We start from the raw sequence: 22,283 nt of genomic DNA on the forward strand, positions 1-22,283 counted from the left end.
TAAAACTAGAGCACTCAGAACCTGGTGCAGCTGTGCATGGTAGCCAATCAGCTTCTAACTTCAACTTCCTCAATTAAGCTTTGACAGTAAAACCTGGAAGCTGATTGGTTTCTATACAGAGCTGCACCAGATTTTGCACTCTCCAGTTTTAAATCCCCCCAAATCTTCTCTCAGATGCTTCCATAAATGTGAATTGTTGTCATAATAACACATGAACCTAAAAAGTAACCCTTTCCATATCAACATTGAGGAGCTTCACTTATAATGACACTGCTTTGAAGCTGAATTCCTTTATTGCAGCCAGAAGGTGCCTACAGCCATTCCCGTTCTGGCTGCCATATCTCACACTATGTGGCAGATGAACCATGTAACAAAAGAATGTGGTACAAAAACATTATGCACACGTGCATAGTTAAAGTGTTACTAAACTCACAACAGTAAAATCGGTCTGTATATGCAGTAAAGCATGCTTGTTATACTCACTGTGGAACCTAAGGGGTTAATCCTCTGCATTGTGTAAAAAGGCTGTTTGATCCTGATTTCTCTGATCCTCCCCTTCTATTACTGTCCCCAATTCATCTGCCATAATACATAATTCTTTGGAGGATGGGGGTCTGAGGTTAACATCCGAGCCCTCTAATTGACTTTGGCCATGGAGATGTGATAGTAGCATGCCTGCTGTGGTGTTGGGATGGCCTAAAGGTATCTTAACATTTCCTGTGTGGCCATAAACAGTACAATTGGGCGAACATTACTTTCATGTCTGTGGGCACATTTAAATTTTTTTCTTTTCATTTAAAAAAATAAAACTGTTGATTTCTGTTTGAAAAGCCAACATTTTTAAACACAATCATGGTCATGAAACTATTAAATTTAACAAACGTTGGTAAACATTAGGGTTGCACTGATACCTTTTTTTTTATTAGCGAGTATGAGTACCAATACTTGTACTCAAGTACTTGCCGATACCAATTACCAATTTGCGGTGCGATTTGAGCCCATACAAAATGAATGGCCTCAATTCACAATGCAAAGAATCACATGCGATTTGAACAGGAAAGTGGTGCGATTACTGTCTGAATTCCATGTGGTTTCCGTGCGGGTGCGATGCAATGTGATGTGCAGTGAGATTTGAGCCATTCATTTTGTATGGCACAAATCGCACCAAACCCACAGGAAAACTGTATGTGCTTCAGACAGGAACTGCATTGTATTCCCGTTCAATTCACATGTGATTCTTTGCAGTGCAATGTGAGCTCATTCATTTTGTATGGCTCAAATCGCAAAGCAAGGGTATTGCTTTTAGGTATTGGAGCATTTGCATGAGAACAAGTACTCATGCAAATGCTTAGTATCAGCACCGATTCCGATATCGGTGCAACCCTAGTAAATATAGTGAGCAGAGTTTTAAGTTCCTTTTGACTTCAGAAGTTTGCAGCACACATTTGTTATTACACCCTTATTTAGAAATTCAGTGCTGTGCATTGTGGAATTGTAACCAGTAACAATGACTTATTTTTAGCACTGTTTTGAACTCCGGTCCATATTTCAGCAGTGGAAGACTGGGATGATACATTACAGTTCACAAAGCTAGAGACAAGAATGTATTTTCCCCACACACACAGATCTCATGCTCCCTGCTACCGGAATCTCAGTCACTTCATCATTACACTAGTTTTGGTTTAGTAGCAGTTATGAATCAGATCCAGCTAGGCGGAAGATTTCAGTTAGTTGGTGTATATCTGAACTGGCTAAGCATTCTCTGTGCTAACCATGTTTTATGTTTGTTTACACCCCCAGCAATTCTGTGCAAAGTGCCTAATCAGGAATAACAAACATACTACAAAATGTTTTAGATATTTCTTTTCTCAATGACTCTGTCCTGCATCCAGACAATGCCCTTTTTTATTTTATCTTTTATTTTATCTTGACCATGCACTTTTTTTTTTTTAATGGTGTTTATACTGTATATGTGCTTTAGGTTCCTGTTAAATATTCCATCTATAATTCATATGTTATGATATAGTCTAGAAACGTATGCATAATGATGTTGGTTGTCAGGTAAAATATTCTTTTATATGACAGTATAATATTTAGTAAAAGAGATGCCCTACAAGTCTATAGTTGAGTTATACATTGATTCATCATACCACGTACTTCCAGTTCTTTTTCCCCTTCCATTGGTAGAGGCTCTAACTTACTGACTGCATCATTTAAGAACCTCCTTGCGGAATTTTTGCCTATATTATTTTACCTAAAGCCTGAAAATTGCATGCTTACTGTACACAGGTTGTATGTGGAATGGAAGAACTAGATATTTGCTTTATTTTGTCTCCAACACTGCATTGACACTGCCCGCTTTCTTGTGCTTTTGACAAATAACTTGTGTCTTTCCAGTTGACTGCCGCTTTGTAAGTCCTTCCCATAGAGGAGAATCTTACTAGGGCATACAATTATTTGTTGGTATAAAATATAAGTCTTGAAGGGGCAGGGACCCTTTCTGTAGGAAAAAAAGTTGCCATCACCTTGAGGTCTGATCTGCTTTCTTTGGAAGTGCATTCCCATCTTTTCTCCTCTTCTGGTAAAAATGCCCACATGAAATCTATCCTATGCATAAATGGGAGAGGGAACTCAGACTAAGATATCTTTCTCCCCTTCTCCGCTTTTGAGAACAGGCAATCTCCTTCTGTAGCTTTCTTCACATCCCTAACTTCCAGGAAGAACTGGGTCTGAAAGGTGTCTATGAAATTCCAAGTCTGGAGGAGAAGGGCACTCCAGATGCTCAGGGAGAGAAGGGAACCGGAAGCTTCCTAGAACTGCTTGGGTGGGGGGTTCTGGAGGTGGGACAATGTGGGCCTGAGAAAGTCCAGGTCCAGGAATCAGGCCAACAGGTTCCTGGGGGCTAGTGCTCAGATGCAGAGCATTCGGCTTAAGGTTGAGAGGTTCTAAGTCATTGTAGTCAGTCAGTCCAGGACTCTGTAGAAACAAAACAAACCATGAACAAGGTGCATAAATTAATTGGCAACAAGATAAACATATAAATGTACAGACCCGGTTTCAAATTATTTTGGGCTCCCTTAACCACTTCAAGTCCGGACACTTTCACCCCCTTCCTGTGCAGGCCAATTTTCAGCTTTCAGTGCTATCACACTTTGAATGACAATTGCGCGGTCATGCAACACTGTACCCTATGAATTTTTTAGCATTTTTTTGAGACAGATAAAACTTCATTTTGGTGGTATTTATTCACCACTGGGATTTTTATTTTTGCTATATAAATGAAAAAGTCTAAACATTTTGAAATAAAGTATTTTTCTTATACAATTTTGAAAATAAATAATCTTTCTTCATAAATCTTGGCCAAAATGTATTCAGCTATCCTTTTAGTAAAAAAAGAAACCCAAATTAGTTTATAACCAAAAATTATTAAAATTATAAAAAAAATTTTTTTTATATTATTATTTATGTTTGTTTGTTTTTTTACATACTGTCACCCTAGTGACACTGTACTACTTGTGGGGGCGTGATGAAGATTTTATTATTATTTTTTTTTTTACACTGATTGCTTTTATATCCATAAAGACTGTAAAAGCAATCATTTCTCCTTCTCTCTGGCTGCATTCTTGCAACCATTGAGAAATACTGTAAGAGCTGTGATTGGTCACAACTTGTTACATGGTACAAGGCTGTTGTGAATAGCCTTGTACCATGTCACCTCTGTGATCATTCACAGATTTCACACGTAGTAAGCAATGATGTCAGGAAGTGACATCGTTTACTATTATTCATGTGATCACTTATTGGCCAATCCTCACACAAAGGTCCCGTACAGCAATCACACAGCGGGCACCACAGCTCCCAGGGAGCGCACACAGGCAGGGAATGCGGGAGGATGTTTATAAACGGCCACCCGCTCCTGCACTGCTCCCGTCTGGCCGTTTATGTACATGGGCCGGATGGGAAGTGATTAATCAACACATATGGGCACTAGTGTTCCTACTGCCTTAATATGGAAATGCCAGTTTATACTTTTGATCTAGATGTACAGATGTACAGTATGTTGCAGTAATGGATATTTTCACTTGCAGTGACTTCCCAATTAAAATGGTGCAGGGCTTTGCAATACCAGACCACTGCTGAAAACATATTTGTGGTCTATGTGTTGTCAATATACCAAATACATTATGAACTGCTTGTTAAGGGGTTTGTTTTTAGATAAATAAACTGTGCACCTTACCTGAAGAGGAGAGATGGGGGAGTCTGCTAGAAGAGATTGGCTGCTGTGCACAGGATCCAGGCTCTTGGATGCGGAGTGATAAAGACCTAGCGTGTGGGAGCTGGGAGAGATGGGGCTATACGCAGGGGGGATCTGGGACAGTTGTCTCTGCAACAACTGCAGTATAATATTGATGTCTGAAGACATTCTGGACTCCAGCCTGTGGGAGAAATTGATATTAGGGCCAACATTTTCAAAGAAAACAGTAGTTACAATGACTGAGATAATGACACTGGTATATATTGTGCAGACTGGGTTGGTCTTTGGCTCAGAGGACCGCCAGCACAGGAGAAGTGGGTGTGCAAACAAAGGTTATATGAACAACAGGGATGACTTCTGTGAGGGTTGGGGTTACAGAGAGGGTTAGTGTTAAGCCGGCCATAGACAGTTCAAATCTCAGCCAGTTCAGCAGGAACTGTCTGAGATTCCAACCATGTATGGGCAAGCTGAATGTACCCAAGTTGATTGATCGATCAACTTGGGTACAACCAGCCTGCTGTATTTTACATGCGACTATTGTAAGTGGCTATTATAGCAGCTAGCAATAATCACTGTCCTCTCCCAGTGGGGATGACCTCCCAGGAAAACACAATGGCTGGGCGGGAGAGATTCCCCTGCCAACAGGGGTTATTTTGAGGAGGTCTTAGGGTAGGGCATTCTGTCAGTGCCTGAAGCTCTTCACCAAAAACTACTAAGAGCTAATGTGTTATCTATATATGCAGCCTTAGTTTATTCATTGTATGGGTTGGTCCCAACAATTAGGTAGATTTATTCTTTCAGATCCCAGTCACAGTCTGTTCCAAGGTTTGATGTGCATGTGGGGTCAACTTGAAAATTCATAAAATGGTTGTAAACGTCAGACATGAAATATGAACAAAGCATATCCCTCTATAGTGTGTACTTGTATCAATTAGGAACACTAAGTGTAATTTCTCTCTGCTGCCTCGTTCTTTTGCTATCAGCCACTTCTGACAAGTTTTCCTGACACCAAGAGAAAAATGGTGACAGGGAGGGAGCTCCGGCAGATTGACAGCCTCAGTTCTGTTCCTGTGAGCTTTGTGGAGGAGGGGGTCACTTCCTTCCAATCAGCCATCAGGGCTGTCATCACTGAGCTCTGCAGAGCAGCCCTCTGCCCCTTTTTTCTGAATTCTCAGACAAGCTTTATAAATTCAGCACTTTGAATGGATGTAGAGAAGACTGCAGATAGACAGATGCACCTTATGTGGGAAAATTTGTTTCATCTCTCATTTTCAAATAGTTGCTGGGAACATAATGCACACTGGAAAACAAGCACAAAGCAACTGTGTTTTTTTTAGTTTTGTGAGGTGCATTGTAAGACATTCAGTTCCTGGGCCTTTCGTGAAGATTATGTTTTTTTTCCTAGCTGGTCTGTCACACCTGTCTAGTTGAGCCTGCAGTAGCTCCAATCTGGATTCAATCTCTCCGGGCCGGTCATCAGGGCTAAGTGGAGGATCCAGAGAATTATGCACCATTGAAATATGTTGATGGGACTCTGGGCACGCAGCTGAGCGGTGGTCACTCCAGAAATTGAACAAGCTGGGAACTTCAATAGGAGATGCTAAAATATAAACCAATAAAATATGTAATTTTAAATAATCTTGATTCAGGCAAATAAAACAGAAAGAAAACCAGAGAGTAATAAGAAAACAAAGCAAAGTGTAAAACTCAGAAGACAAATATGCACACTTCCATTCGGACTGCAGTAATATTGCATTTGCTTTGTGTTTGTCCTTTTAGAGACATCCCTTTTGTGAATGCAGCCCGAGGGCACACTCCTGGATAGAACATGAAGCATTCAACTGTGTTTAATTCAAGTTGAGGTCAGTATTGTCCACTGCACTTCCATAGGGACTAATTATCTTTAACTGACCCACAGCAAGTCCTGAAATGTTATTTTGTCCATGTAAGGGCCCTTTCACACTGGCGGACTCAAGTAGATCCGCCTGCTCAGCGGGGAATCTGTCTGGTGATCCCCGCTGAGCAGACAGACACCAGGTCCATGTCCGTGTCCACCCTGCTTGTGAATAGCAAACACAGACACAGCCTGCTGTTCTCTATGGGGTGGTCAGATGTAAAAGACCGCCTGTACATTTACATCTGACTGTCATCTGATTCGATCCGCTAGATGGATGGAGAACAGATCCCCATCTGTCTTTTTCTAACGGATTGGATTGGATTGGATGCAGGTGGTTGTAAACAGACACATGTCCATTTACATCTGCCTCCCCATAGAGGACAATAGATGGTTTGATTGCGTCTGCCTGAAAAACGGACAGGCAGACCGGATCAGTCCGTTCTACCCATGTGAAAGGAACCTAAGAACAGACAGATGTTTTTTTAAACACCAATACCAAAAGAAAAAAGACTTTGAAGTGTTTTATTTAAGCTTTTCCTGCAGTCGAAAGCTTGTGACCAAGTGTGAATCATTTGCTCCTGTTCTCTTTAAATAAAAACACATTTTCAGGTAATTTAAAGAAACCATGCCACCTGTCTTTCAGGGAAAAGTGACAGTGCTTCCTGATACAAAATAAGAAGTGCACTGTCCCTTTAAATCCTGAATGTACACATAATTAGAAAATTCACCAGTTAGTGCAAACAAATGTGAAATAAACTGAAAGAATTCTTACATACTATAAAACACACTAATAAAGAAATCCAAATTAAAAAGTGCTCCTTGACAGGGGTGGACTGACCATTGGGGAACTTGGGCACTGCCCGAGGGCCCAGGGTCAGTAGGGGGCCCCATGAGATGTCCCTGGTACCTTTCATAGGCTTTTTTGGGTGTGGTTTGAGTGTGGGCGAGGACACAGGGGCCCCATGATCCCCTATTGCCCGGGGGCCCCATGAGTTGTCAGTCCGCCTCTGCTCCTTGAAGAAAAGAGGGGCCTCTTACCAAATGGAAGTGATCTCAAATTATAGAGATCAAAAGCGCTTGAATCCGAGCTCCAGGCTGGCCCTCTCACTGTCAGACCCTCAGATGGTTAAATGACTTCATCGATGGAGTGTATGGACAAACCAAGTATCAGCCTTAGCCTCAAATGTCGCTCAACTGCGACAATGTAGTGATATCAGGCACATGGCGTAGGGAGTGTTGTCAAAATGCGTGGGCATGGTTATGTGTTTTGAGGCGGGGTTGCCTCTTTCTCAAACCAATAGCTATATGCCCTTCACCTTTGGACACCTTGTGGTCTCCCAGTGCTCCATCCACATCTATAGGCTCCAGTGACAGCTGAACCATCTCTCCTACATCTGGATGATTATTGGATGATCGGACCCACATGTTATGAGACTCCTAACCCTTTACCTCTATGAGTTGCTATTTACATAGCTTGCTTTTGCTATACGTAGTCTACTGCAAACCCCCCCGGTGGTGTCTCCTTTGCATTACAGCTACAGGTACTGCAATTCCTCCCAAGGAAGCTCATCCTGTTATGTGAAGGTCCATCACCAGGAAGCTGACCCTTAATAACAATTCTATATGTATATGCCCTATATCCCTACATTGTCTTGTAAGTTGCCAGTTGTCATATTTATTTTATTTATTTATTTCAGGTACTTATATAGCGCCATCAATTTACGTAGCGCTTTACATATATATTGTACATTCACATCAGTCCCTAACCCTCAAGGGGCGTACAATCTAAGGTCCCTAACTTACATTCATACATACACATACTAGGGACAATTTATACAGGATCCAATTCACCTACCAGCATGTCTTTGGAGTGTGGGAGGAAGCCGGAGTACCTAGAGGAAACCCACGCAGTCACAGGGAGAACATGCAAACTCCAGGCAGGTGGTGCCGTGGTTGGGATTCAAACCAACAACCCTAGTACTGCCAGGCGGAAGTGCTAACCATTTAGCCACTGTAAATGAGTTTTTATACTGCTACTCAGATGCACCCTCTGCTGTCCCTATCTATTATCATAGAGAATCTTCAGTCTCTTGAGAGGTGCTGCAATACATTGTTTTGGAATCACTCCACCACCTCACCTGGACCCCCCAAGCCATCTCCCTTCAGAGTGTTGGTCACATACACTTCTGCGCCATAACTCTCCACATATATGTAATTTTAAGGGAATGTATTGCATTTTAATCATTTTATAAAAATAAATAAGAGACATGTTTGATGTAAATAATGGTATCAATGTGTATAACGGTTTTAAAACTTTGTTTCTATATACGTTGGGTAAGCATATATTTGCATAGAATCTGCTTCCTGCTTTGCAGTGCAAATAGTAGTGCTCTACTGATCCTTCCACAATGAAAGTTTATGGGTTTGCTGCAGTGACACTTACTAGAGACCTGTTGTGTCCCCCCAACTATGGATATGTTTCATATCCCAAGGGCACTTTTCCTGTTCAGTTTAGCTCTAGGACAAAAATAAAAATACTTAGTCAAGGTTATCAGTCACCTGAATATGTCTCCACTGTCTCCAGCATCTTCCGACCCCCCTCTCGATTGCTGATGTTGGCTGTCACCAAATTGACCACTGCTGGGATGAACTCCTGCTTTTCTGTGGAAGCCAGCCTATCCATGCAACCTGAGTTTAGTGGTTTGGTTTCATCATCACTAGTTTGGGAACAAGGAGTAGTGCTGCTGGCCAAATCATCCCATTGTTCCCGGCTCAATGGCCGCTGGATGTTGCTCTTTTCAGAGTAAGTGTGATACTGCTCAGCATCAGAATTCAGATCCTCAAGACCATCTGCGAGACATGGAAGAGCTGCAAGTCAATGAAACATTTCTAAATAATTTGCACTGATCAAATGAAACACTCAACATTAAAGCACAAATGTTGCTACATGAGGAAGTGTTTTGCATGCTTTGATTCTTACCATGTTTCTTCCTACGTCTTCCTTGTTGTTTGCATCTCCGTGTCCTACGGTAGTTGCAGTTGTACTCCTCGCTTATAGGAGAACGTGGAATACTGTCTGCCTGATAACGGAAAGAATCACAAAATGGGTTAGCACTACATGATTTGCTTGAAACTTCTTCATATTTGCAGCTATTGTTATTTAGCTTTTGTAAGTAATTTACTAACTCATGTGCATTATATATCATAAACAGTAATCATAGTTTATTGAACCTGTTTATAAACATTGCCCTAGCAAAGTCCTGAGTAGGACGGTCATCTGTACAGCTGTATACCTCTTGTAAACACTAGCTGAATTGATGTTCTCAACAGTATAGTCTAATGCAGGTTTTTCAACCAGGGTTCCATGGAACCATAGGGTTCCTCCAGAGCAGCGTTTCTCAACCTTTTTCCAGACAGGGCGCCCTTGAAAAGTATTTTCAGCTCCCCAGTCTAGGGCTTGGTTCATGTTCTAATGTGTTGAGGAATACACCAAAATCTTGCTTGTTCCTGTCAAGCCGACAAATGTTCTGCTCTTTGGGGGTGCCATTAATTCTTAATGGTACCCCACACATTGGCAAACGCAGGGTGTTTTTAGTGTGGTGCAATTTTTTAAAAAAAGGGCCAGGGACTTCTTTTCCTGCATTTCTGCGGGTAGGACAGCATACTGAAATGAATGGGCCACTCTAAACACAGCACACAGATGCATAGATGTGAACCAAGGGCTTTTTCATGTGAGGTTGGAGGGCAGTAAAACCATGCAGCTGAGCTATTTTTACCACCCCCAACTGCTCCCCCTTTAGCTGCAGAGGCAGCAACTGGGAGTTTACGCATGCTGTGGCTGGAAGTATACCCCTAGGTGAATGGGGCTGCACTGAAACCACCCTGCAACTGGTTGTGGTGTGGTGATGCTGCATTTATGGGGTTAAAACAGGTGGTGAGGAGTCAACATATTGCCTCTTCACTGCCTACCGAATGCCTCTGAACAGCAATCTGAGCATGTGAGCTGAGCATGTTATAAACAAGCTCTAAAAAAGCAGTTCTGATAGTACAAGAATTGTACAAGAATAGTGGGTCAGGATTAAAAGTAAAATACATACACACACATATACAAACACATACACGCACAAACACACGTATGTACGTACACACACATATATACACACGTATACATACAAACACATGGGGATCGGGAGCTCGGGCTGATCTGACAGCTTTTCTCTACCAGGATGCCGCGACACCCCTGAGGACCTCAGGCGGCACCCTAGTTGAGAAAATCTGCTCCAGAGGTTGCAAGAGGTTCCTTGAGCAGTAAGCAGTTTCTGCCCCTAAGATAAGTTCCCACTGACACCATTGGTCTTTTTAGCTATCTGTAAGGGGGTAATTCTTTTCAATACCCACAAGTGTAAGTTGTATTTGTCTCACTATCACACTAATGTATCATGAGCAGTAGATGTAGTAATTTTTAGGAGTTACATGAGAGCAGAAAGTTATTTCAAGGGTTGAGAAAGGCTGGTCTAATGGCTGCCATAAACAGCAAAAATTTTGGCTTAATTCAGCTGAATCAGTTGAAATTTGAGCCATGGGTGGCCTTGTTGGTACCACTCAGCTTGACAAAAGTTGAATTTTCAATCAACTTTTGTTGCAGGAGCTGGGTGGAGAATTGCTGGATGGACAGTGTGTGCATCCAATAAGATTCAGTCACAAATCAGTTATTCTGACAGCTGCAGGTCCCAGCTGTCAGAATACAATAGCCAGCAGGGAAGATTTCTTCATCCATATACGTGAACTGAACAAGCAAAATCTATACATGTATGCTGAGCTTAAGTCTCATCTTTAGTGAAATACAACCTATTCTACATTGTTCTGCAACCTCCTCACATCTCTCAGGTTGAAGGTAATCTCCAAGTTGCTCCAGAAGCTGTCCGTGAAGGTTGGGTACATGTCTAGCACCTCCAACAGATCTTCTCTCTGAATCTTATGAAGGTCACAATAAGTCAGAGCCCTCACATCAGCATTGGACTTTCCAGGACGTGCATACAAGCTGATGGGCTCTCCAAATATATCGTTTTTTCCTGAAAAAAAAACAAAAGATTAAAATATTTCCAGTTAAAATCAATTTCTGCTATAAGATTTATGATAAATGATGTGTGCGGCTCATTTGGTGTTTTTTTAATCTGGTAATAAAATCAGTTCTGCTTCGGTCTGATCAGTGCTGCTCTGCGTTCCTCCTTTGGCAGCATGAGAGCATTCTGAAATTATAAGTCCCTCTTGGCCAGCTCATTACTTGATTGCTAGTCTGTGAGAGATCACATCAGAGATTCAGTAACAGTTGTATGTTTGCTTTCTGTCAGCCATCCAAGCTATCAGGACAGTGAATAGAAGTGAAGTTAGGTGGTATGCCAGTTCTCTTACTGATTTTTTAAAAAATTGAGTGCTGAGTGGAGGGTTTGCTCTTAATATAAATGGTTATAATAAGTAAAAAAAAAACAGAGTCTGTTTAGACATGCAGCCCTCTCAGTTTTAACAAATACTTTTAGGAGAGCAGTGAGCCAAATACATGGGCAGGAAATTTGTTTTCTTCAAAATCTCTTCTTGCAACAAACACTGCTGTTATGATTTCAAGGAAGCAAAATATGTCCTTTAAAAAAAATAAATTAAACTGGAGTTTTTTTCTCACAGAGTCTGATGGAAGATTGCATGTCATCAATGTATAATGTCTAATTTTAGGGTTAATATTGAGTATATGTACAGTGGTATCCAGGGGCGGACTGACCATTTGGAAACTCGGGCACTGCCCAAGGGCCCGGGGTCAGTAGGGGGCCCCATGAGATGCCCCTGGTACCTTTTTCATAGGTTTTTAAGTTTGGGCAAGGACATAGGGGCCCCATGATCCCTTATTGCCCGGGGGCCCCATGAATTGTCAGTCCGCCCCTGGTGGTATCTCTGCTACACCCCCTGCAGTATTGAGGATCAGGTGGGTCTTTTCCTGTAGTTGCCCGCAGCCAGGCACACAGTCACTGCCTTTTGGCCCAATGAACAGTCTAGGGGTATGCTTTTCTGATGCTTTATTGTGGAACATGAACGTAGATAGGAGCAGGGTAACTGTGGGATACTCCAGTAACTTTTAGTAGCAATTTGAGGACACTAAACTTTCTTCTTTAGAACTAGAAGTCCTTGATGGACCGAGCTTTGTAATAGCAACTTGAGGATATTAATCCTCCTCTTAGAGATCCTTTAAGTAGGAATGAAGTAGAGCTTTTCAGGACACCAGACACAATGTCCTCTATGAACACAGCTGACTCTATGGCACTGGAGGGGTGGCAACAGTACACAGTCTGCAGGATCGCTCACATTAGTCTGCACTCACTAATGTCTTTGGATAATTGTAAATCCTCTATCCAATATCTTCCAGACACCTCTCCCAGTGATACCAGAATAGATCCTAAGACGGAAAGGCCCTCAGTCAGCTCCAGCAACTTTCAGCAAAGTAAGCTTCCACAGCTAGCCCAGCTAGGACCTCAAAGAAAAGGAGACGAGCATGCTTACCTAGGGGGCACTTAGCCTCCTAGGCTGTGATCTCCTCCTCAGAGTTTTTATACACACGCCCAGCCACCATCTGGGCAACTCTCCCCAGGGACTGGCCACGACTGCATAAATATTCAGCTACCAATTTGACTATTTCCAGCCCTTTATCTTTCTGAACATTTCCAGCCAGACGGGGAAACAGTCAACCATGCAGCCAGTGAAGCACAGAACACAGACTTAACTAATCACATGAAGCCACACTGATTACAGTGAGACAAACTAAATGTACCTAATCTAGCATCTGGGAGGGTACTACATATGTATTAACGAGAAAACAAAAGAAAATCCCTTAACAATGATAAGATATGATATATTCTCAATTATTCCCAGTATAAATATAAGCAAAAGGAGAAAAAAACCTAATTACCCAAAATAGCCACCACAATGTCATCCCTGAGAATTTCAATTGACCCACGAGAGATGAAATAGAGAGTAGTGAGCACATCTCCATAATGAACCAGTGTGTCCCCTGGTGGGGCATGCGTAGTCTTGAACTTCATGGCCAGGGCTCGCAAGCATCCTTTGGTGGCACCACGGAAGGCTTTGCAGTTTTGAAGCAGTGTGCGGTTGAGGTGCAGGCATATGTCTGCTTGGAGGCACTCTGGGAATCCTTTCAGCACCTGAAAAATTAGATAACAAGAGAGTGAGAGAACATTAGTCTGAATAAAACTATATGAAGTCTGAAAAGAAAGGTAAGGCTATGAAGAAGAATGGTATGCAGTGTTGGATACAGGATCTCGGATATATGAAGTTGATAAAATATGGTATGGTATAGAGTTGCAAAGCAGAAAAGCGGATGATGTGATTATATGGTATGGTTTTTAACAAGATTGTTCTAATTTGTCCTCAAGGGTCATGCTCATCCTTCAAGATTGGGATAACTTTATTTAATCTTTAATTAATGCTAATAGATTTGAATAGGGGTATGGAGCCACAGTCAGCACCCAGATAGATGGTGCTTGAACATGTTCTGTTGTATCATCTGAGAATGCAAGCAGGAAGTCCTCAGATACCCTCAGCATCAGTCCTGTCTCAGCAACACTTCTGAAACATTTAGGCCAGAGGTATTTGCTAGTACCCATACACATAATCACTGTCACCCAATATTTTCACTGGTTCGAGTAACAATAATTTTGTATTAGGGTACTTGAAGCTATACCTTCATTATGTCATAATATAGTATTTGCTGCAAAGTTGGATTACTCACATGGTTTTTGCATTACCATACCTGCTTCCAAATGATATAAAACCAAACAGCAAAGCTGAGTGTGGGTGACAGACTTGGGCAGTCACTGGGCATTAAGAGTAGCTGTGGACCAACTCTTTAGACCTAGAACCGCTTGCATTAAGATATTCAAAGCTGGGGCTTTGCATACAGGGGTAGATTACTCGCTAAAAGTATCAGATGGTATACTCGGATGGTATACTCAGTCTGCATTTTGTTTCTCACCTTCGAAGAGCTCTTGATGCTGTAGAAATATTCACCACTTGACCAACTGGTGGAAGGGGTACATGTGTGGAGAAAGCTTAATTCCCTTCTCTTCATAGCAAGAGAACACTGAGACTGATTTGACAGATAGATGTGTATGTTGAAAAATCTCTGTGTGCAATAACAAGGGTTTCCAGTAGTAAGATGCGCTTGTTATCACCCATTAGTAAACCCTGCAACAGGGGTGCTTAACCTGTGGCCAACGGAAGCGCACTTCTATTATGTTCTGTGGGTTTGGTGCTCTTTCAGAAAGCACACCACACTCGCAATATATAATAGAAGTCTATGGCAAAGTGAAGCTAACCCACAGGAAAGCACTGCACCGCACTTGCCTTGTGGGTAAGCTACACATGTGAAAACAGCCTTATAGGGGGCTTAGGACAGTAAGGACTTGTTTGCGGTTTCGGGGGCAATAAAACCCCAAAAATGAGATGTGTTTTTTACCACACACCCCAAACCATTGGTGTAGCATCGCTGGTTGCAATGGTGACCCCGTCCCATGGAGGGGCCCTGTGTGGCTTTTTGTCACGTTCTGTTTTATACTTGGACAGGATGGGTGGCAGGAGCAACATATACAGGGACCTATCTTCTCCATTTGCCTCTTGTAACCGCTGAAAGTCAGCTTTTCCTCCTTTTCCTCCCAGCAGCATTCAGCAGATGCAGGAGAAAAATGTTCATTATGCTATTCAAGATAAACAAATTCTTAATTCTGAACCATTTTATCTCGCTGTGGCCTGCGACTGTTTACCAAATTACTTAAGTGGCCCTTGATCTTCAAAGGGCTGAGCACCCCTGCCCTAAACTGCCTTAATCTGCTTTAATCTTCCATACTACCTATAAATGGACTTTTATTTTTAGGTGGAATATGCAAAGTTTTAATGAGAAGATAGAATGGAGATTTGTTAAACTGGAGAGAGAAAAATGAGTGAAAAACATGGTGAAAAATATGTGATGACGTACATTATGAAGAAAAAAAAAATAATTTAGGAGTAGGATGTGATGGAGTTGAAGTTAGGGATGGGTATGCAAAGCTGAACAGAAGAAATTTGGAATGTATGTCCTAACCTGGAGAGGGAAGGTACATGGGTTGATTTACTAGAGGGAAATAAGCCGTTTATTTTGCCAGGAAATTTTCACTTTGGAAGGGAATTTTACCTTAGCTTATGGTGAATATGGTGAAATTTCATTGTACAAAGCATACCCAATCACGTGCAAGGAAAATAAAAACCTGTATTTTTTATTGCACATGACTGGATGATAGAAGTCAACAGAGCTTTACCTCATTCATGAAAATTCCTTTGCAAAGTGAACAGCCTGTTTGTCTTTAGTTAATCAACCCCTCAGAATCAGTATACTGTATATACTGCTGTTCATGGTGAGAATGGGGTTACATGCATTGGTATGTGGAATCAGTGGTGTATGCATACAAAACAGACTACTGACTTGCAACAAGGAAAGCAAAATGGAATGGTCTTGTTTAGGTTTATCATTGGAGTACAAAATGGAATTGCAGATGAGATGGGTCTATGTATCAATGCAAAGAAAGGTGTGCATTGATCTAAAGTCACCAGGCAAGCAAGATATAATTATGCAGCTGGTACACACATTTTGTGATTGAATCACAGTGCATATTATCACTCACATCAAGACCTCACATGACTATTTCTCTGCTGTAAAAACAGATAGTATTTATATAATACAGTGTTATGTGGTCTGACAGTCACTTTCTAAAATAAAACGTGCCATCTACACGGGAATCTCAGAATAGCATTTTTCTTTCCATACACTGTTCAAAGCAATCATTTGCATTTCTTAATATGATTCCAAGGAGAATTCCTGAGCAGGGGAAGGTACGTCATGGCAGCACTTGGTGCATGGTGTTTTACCATGGAGGATCACTACACAGTGGGGATGATTTGACTAAAACTGGAGAGTGCAAAATCTGGTGCAGCTGTGCATGGTAGCCAATCAGCTTCTAACTACAGCTTGTTCAATTTAGGCTTGGTTCACATATGTGCGGGTGGTGCCGCTGCGGATCCGCAGAAAAATCTGTGCAGCCGCACCACCCGCATAGAAGAATGTGGACCTGCGGGCGGGTGCTATTATTTCTAATGGTATGCTGCCCGCACTGGAAATTGCAACTGTACTGGGAACCCAGGTTCCCATGCGGGCTGCGTTTTCAGAAGTGCAGGGACTTCTTTCCTGTGTGTCCCGGGGCATGGGAGTCCATTCAAAGTAATGGGCTCTTGTGCCCGCGCAAAACACGGACCGCAGGAATGCAGATATGTGAACCAGGGGTAAAGGATAAGTTCCCCTTTTTGCCAAATATAATAAATGCACATTATTTTGCAGGTAAAAAAATGTGCATTTTTTTATTTTTGTCTGCAGGAGCCAGTAAAGCATTGCACCAGCGATCAGTAGACCGTTGATGCCATGCATGTCTCCTGCAGACCTGTCAGAATATTTGCTTGCTGTACGGGATGTACGAGCAATCAGATATTCTGAGAGGAAGCTTCAATGAACTACCACAGAGCTCCACAGCGCCATGGTAGTTCATTGAAAACTACAAGCTGACAACCACTAAGGCTGCCGGGACTTGTGGAGAGTTATGTGAATGAGCGAATGAGTGATGTGGCCGAGTGGGCGGAAGTATTTTCAAATCTGACTTATAGCACAGAGAAACTTCCCTCCGTACTGTCAGCGGGAGGGGGGCGGCGGCGCGGCTGAAGCTATGGGAACATGGCACATGTTACTCCCTAAAACCGGGTGGACATATGTAACATGTTCCCAAAGGTGAACTTATCCTTTATGCTTTAACAATAAAGCCTGGAAGCTGATTGGTTTGTGTGCAGAGCTGCACCAGATTTTGCACTCTCCATGTCTAGTAAATCAACCCCAGTGTCTCTAAAAAGAACCATCTGCATTGACCCAATCCCCTACCAGAAAGCCATCACATTTAAATTTTCATTTTCCAACATATTACTTTCCAGCACAGGATTAAACTAATAGATGACTGTGCTGAAAACCTGAAAGTACTTTTCTGATATAAACTGATAAATGATTCCCACCTTCCCCACTCAGAGGTCTTCATATCATAGCACGAGGATAAAAAATATGCAACTAGAAGCTAAAAAGGCATCTAACATGCTTTTACAAATACAATGGATGAAGACCAAATCTATTTCCAGCTGGTACTTCAGTTTTACATGCTTGCTGGCAAATTGAATCACATGCTTCCAACTGATATGTTGTTGGAGCTCGAATGGTAAGATTTCCCTTCTGGAGCTATCAGTTTTTCCAAAATGTTGTGGCCACTGCAAAGCCAAATGATACTGTGAGCACCTCATGGGAAATCTCCATGAGGTGTCATAATTAAATAACTGTGGAACATGGGTTCCAGAGAGCGTCAACACCATTATGGTTTTGTGGAAAGAAAGCAGACACTAACTTTTCTGAAGGCAAATCTTTCAATTGATGTCTTTCAAAGATATGGTGGATGATTCAATCTGCCAGTGGAAAAGCCAAATGAGAAATGACAGCTTTAAGTAGAATTGGTCATTCATGTTAAAGTGTGTGCTGCTTACTGAGAGATCCACCAGGTTCTGAGCATAACAGATGCCATCTCAATTTCAGTAAAACGTTTGAAGAAGGTAGATTCTTGGGACTATATTAAATTATTAGTATTTGAGGTACTCATAAACATTAGATGCCCAATGTCCCACACCAATCATTGGAAGAATTTTGTATGACCATGAGTTTGATAGTGAAAACCACAACAAATAAGATTGTGGATTTAAAGGAAAGGACTACGGGTCAGATTGGTAATTTGTTGAAAACAGACCACTGATCTTCCTTTCAGTTAAGAAATGAAAACAGTTGTAAGGTTCACAGCAGTTCATAGCATATGCATGGTCAAAGTACAACTGTAGACATGTGAGGGTTGGTGGGAGAATCCTTAAAGTGTATTTAAAGCCAAAACTTCTTTTTCATTTTGGATAGAGTATGCCACAATTAGAACCTCTGTCAGGTTTTTATTGCTGTCTGTATGTCAACTGGGCAGATTCATCCTCTCTGTTTGTTTTGGTCACCTTTGTCACCAGGACAGCAAAGGATGGGAAATGTTATCATTACCTTTTACTGTTGTTAACAAAACAGAAATAGAGGGGAATCCTTTCAATTGGGACAATTGTTCTAGAGATTGCTACCCAAAATGGGAATTCCTTCCACTTTGGAGAGATTTCCCCTCACTTCTTGTGTCTCTGGAACAGAACATGATTGGAAATCTCTTTACCAGGATACAGTCATAAAAATTATATATATATATATATATATATATATATATATATATATATATATATATATATATATATATATACACAGTTGTGGCAATCGTGAAATTGTGGCATTGATATTGAAAATATGACTGATCATGCTGAAGAACTGTCTTTTATTTAAGGATAGTGATCATATGAAGCCATTTATTAGCACATAGTTGTTTGGCTCCTTTGTAAATCATAATGATAACAGAAATCACCCAAATGGCCCTGAACAAAAGTCCCCATACCCTGGACTATTTGCCCTTGGTGCAGACATACAAAGTGACACACATGGGATAAAATGGCAATTAAAGGCTTTGGATATCTTTTTATATCCTTTTTTATCTTTATAAAGTTCCAATACCTTGTTACACAGGTCTTTTGACAGTTATTTTCTGCTCGCTATGGCTCAGTATCTAGCCTCCTCAGTGCATCTACGTGAGAGCTAACAAACTCATTAACTATTTATACACAGACACTAATTGCAATTTAAAAAGCCGCAGATGTGGGAAATTAACCTTTAATTTTCATTTTAACCTGTGTGTGTCACCTTGTGTATCTGTACCAAGGCCAAACATTCCAGGGGAGGGAAACTTTTGATCAGACCTTTTTGGGTGCTTTCTGTTATCATTATGATTTCAAATGGAGACAATGTGATAATAAATGGCTTCATATGATCACTATCCTTAAATAAAAGACGAGGAGTTTTTCAGCATGACAAGTCATATTTTCAATAACAATGCCAAAATGTAATAATTTCTGCCAGGGGATGCAACCTTTTGAGTACAACTGTGTGCATGTATATATATATATATATATATATATATATATATATATATATATACACACGCACACACACAGAATCTATCTATCGATCTATCGATCTATCTATCTATCTATCTATCTATCTATCTATCTATCTATTTAAAACTAAGGATAAAAGTTTTGGCTATAGATATACTTTAAACTGTTAGGCCATTACCATATTTTCAAACATAACCAAATGTGTATGTGTACCCTAAGACCGTCCATAATTGTGAATTAAACTAATGAATTATTCTTTCAAGAAGTAAATTGTCAAACATAGAGAAGCACAAGACAATAAAAATAAACATGATGTAAAATCAAACACATGTGAAATGTAAGAAAACAAAACAAAATCAAACACTTAAACTGATTTCAGAAACACTAAGGTAAAAGAAGCAAGACAAACTCAAACAGTAATTGCTGGAGACTTTAGGCAAAGGAGATATATGCTCTGATGCTAAAAAGGCAAATAAAGAAGAAACCGAAAATATGGATAGTTCCTCTGTTTGTATTTGGTGGAGTTAAAGTTCATGTTCTTCAGACTTCATCAGTCTGTTGAATGCCAATCCAGACTGCAAGAGCATTGAATGCTTATACAAGTTTTTTAAATGCTTCAGGCTACCAAACCCAGTGGCTGTGAATTAATGACTGAAATATATTGTTGTATAGTTATTGCCAGTGACTCCTTGCCTTGATGCATAGACCTTTAGTGGATAAACCTTTCAAAGGCTAGTTACAACCACCCATAAATCTCAGTTTATGGATGTATATGGGACTGAAAACTGTATTGGTCATCTTGTTCCATGACAGGGCATCTACAGTATATACAGTCAGGTCCATAAATATTGGGACAGCGACACAATTCTAACATTTTTGTCTCTATACACCACCACAATGGATTTGAAATGAAACGAACAAGATGTGCTTTAACTGCAGACTGTCAGCTTTAATTTGAGGGTATTTACATCCAAATCAGGTGAACGGTGTAGGAATTACAACAGTTTGCATATGTGCCTCCCACTTATTAAGGGACCAAAAGTAATGGCACAATTGGCTTCTCAGCTGTTCCATGGCCAGGTGTGTTATTCCCTCATTATCCCAATTACAATGGGCAGATAAAAGGTCCAGAGTTAATTTCAAGTGTGCTATTTGCATTCGGAATCTGTTGCTGTCAACTCTCAAGATGAGATCCAAAGAGCTGTCACTATCAGTGAAGCAAGCTATCATTAGGCTGAAAAAACAAAACAAACCCATCAGAGAGATAGCAAAAACATTAGGCATGGCCAAAACAACTGTTTGGAACATTCTTAAAAAGAACGAACGCATCGGTGAGCTCAGCAACACCAAAAGACCCGAAAGACCACGGAAACAACTGTGGTGGATGACTGAAGAATTCTTTCCCTGGTGAAGAAAACACCCTTCACAACAGTTGGCCAGATCAAGAACACTCTCCAGGAGGTAGGTGTATGTGTGTCAAAGTCAACAATCAAGAGAAGACTTCACCAGAGTGAATACAGAGGGTTCACCACAAGATGTAAACCATTGGTGAGCCTCAAAAACAGGAAGGCCAGATTAGAGTTTGCCAAACGACATCTAAAAAAGCCTTCACAGTTCTGGAACAACATCCTATGGACAGATGAGACCAACATCAACTTGTACCAGAGTGATGGGAAGAGAAGAGTATGGAGAAGGAAAGGAACTGCTCATGATCCTAAGCATACCACCTCATCAATGAAGCATGGTGGTGGTAGTGTCATGGCATGGGCATGTATGGCTGCCAATGGAACTGGTTCTCTTGTATTTATTGATGATGTGACTGCTGACAAAAGCAGCAGGATGAATTCTGAAGTGTTTCGGGCAATATTATCTGCTCATATTCAGCCAAATGCTTCAAAACTCATTGGACGCCGCTTCACAGTGCAGATGGACAATGACCCAAAGCATACTGCAAAAGCAACCAAAGAGTTTTTTAAGGGAAAGAAGTGGAATGTTATGCAATGGCTAAGTCAATCACCTGACCTTAATCCGATTGAGCATGCATTTCACTTGCTGAAGACAAAACTGAAGGGAAAATGCCCCAAGAACAAGCAGGAACTGAAGACAGTTGCAGGAGAGGCCTGGCAGAGCATCACCAGGGATGAAACCCAGCATGTGGTGATGTCTATGCGTTCCAGACTTCAGGCTGTAATTGACTGCAAAGGATTTGCAACCAAGTATTAAAAAGTGAAAGTTTGATTTATGATTAATATTCTGTCCCATTACTTTTGGTCCCTTAATAAGTGGGAGACACATATGCAAACTGTTGCAATTCCTACACCGTTCACCTGATTTTTATGTAAATACACTCAAATTAAAGCTGACAGTCTGCAGTTAAAGCGCATCTTGTTCATTTCATTTCAAATCCATTATGGTGGTGTATAGAGCCAAAAATGTTAGAATTGTGTCGATGTCCCAATATTTATGGACCTGACTGTATGCATGCAGCACATCAAGAGTAGATTCTGTTTTATTTTTTCTTTATTTGCTAAGGACAACCTTTGTCATCCTCTTCTCCACTGTCTGTAAAAATAAATCTCTTTTCAAAAACGTTTGTCGGGTATTGAGGGCTTATCTTACTGCTAATGTATTGCAGCAATGTATAGCAGGTGATCAAAACATAGTTTACTCTATCTAGCTCTCAAATTGGGTTGTTGTATTTTGCACACGGTTATTATACGTTGATGTGCCTTGTTACAGTCAATACTGGTGGCCATAGTACACTATCTTTCTATGGATAATGGGTTATTAAACAGGCACATTTCTTTTTCACTTGGACCTTTCATTTCTGCAACAATGTAACCATATTCTTGCATTATTTTAGTGTATTAATGTATACTACCTTTGCGCTATCATTTTACTGAACATGTATGCTATCTTGTCAGGTCTTCAAAGTGT

General features: G+C 40.9%; 1 protein-coding gene across 3 annotated transcripts in view; it reads right to left on the reverse strand.

The window, feature by feature from the left end:
• Positions 1 to 271: 271 nt before the first annotated feature.
• KCNH6 (potassium voltage-gated channel subfamily H member 6) overlaps positions 272 to 22,283 on the reverse strand; it is a 247,120-nt gene continuing 225,108 nt past the window's right edge. For 2 of the 3 annotated variants that reach the window (XM_089674593.1, XM_089674595.1), the window contains 7 exons: positions 13,105 to 13,357; positions 11,031 to 11,224; positions 9,133 to 9,232; positions 8,712 to 9,020; positions 5,675 to 5,855; positions 4,238 to 4,436; positions 272 to 2,976 (listed from right to left, as the gene is read on the reverse strand). In XM_089674593.1, the coding sequence (XP_089530719.1) occupies positions 2,707 to 2,976; positions 4,238 to 4,436; positions 5,675 to 5,855; positions 8,712 to 9,020; positions 9,133 to 9,232; positions 11,031 to 11,224; positions 13,105 to 13,357 (1,506 nt within the window). In that variant the 3' untranslated portion in view covers positions 272 to 2,706. The remainder of the gene's footprint in view (positions 2,977 to 4,237; positions 4,437 to 5,674; positions 5,856 to 8,711; positions 9,021 to 9,132; positions 9,233 to 11,030; positions 11,225 to 13,104; positions 13,358 to 22,283) is intronic. The other variant, XM_089674594.1, reaches the window with a different exon arrangement.

Source organism: Staurois parvus, unplaced genomic scaffold, assembly GCF_062004578.1.
Source record: "Staurois parvus isolate SC_StPar_1 unplaced genomic scaffold, SC_StPar_1.0 ptg000151l, whole genome shotgun sequence".
Classification (NCBI taxonomy): Eukaryota; Metazoa; Chordata; class Amphibia; order Anura; family Ranidae; genus Staurois; species Staurois parvus.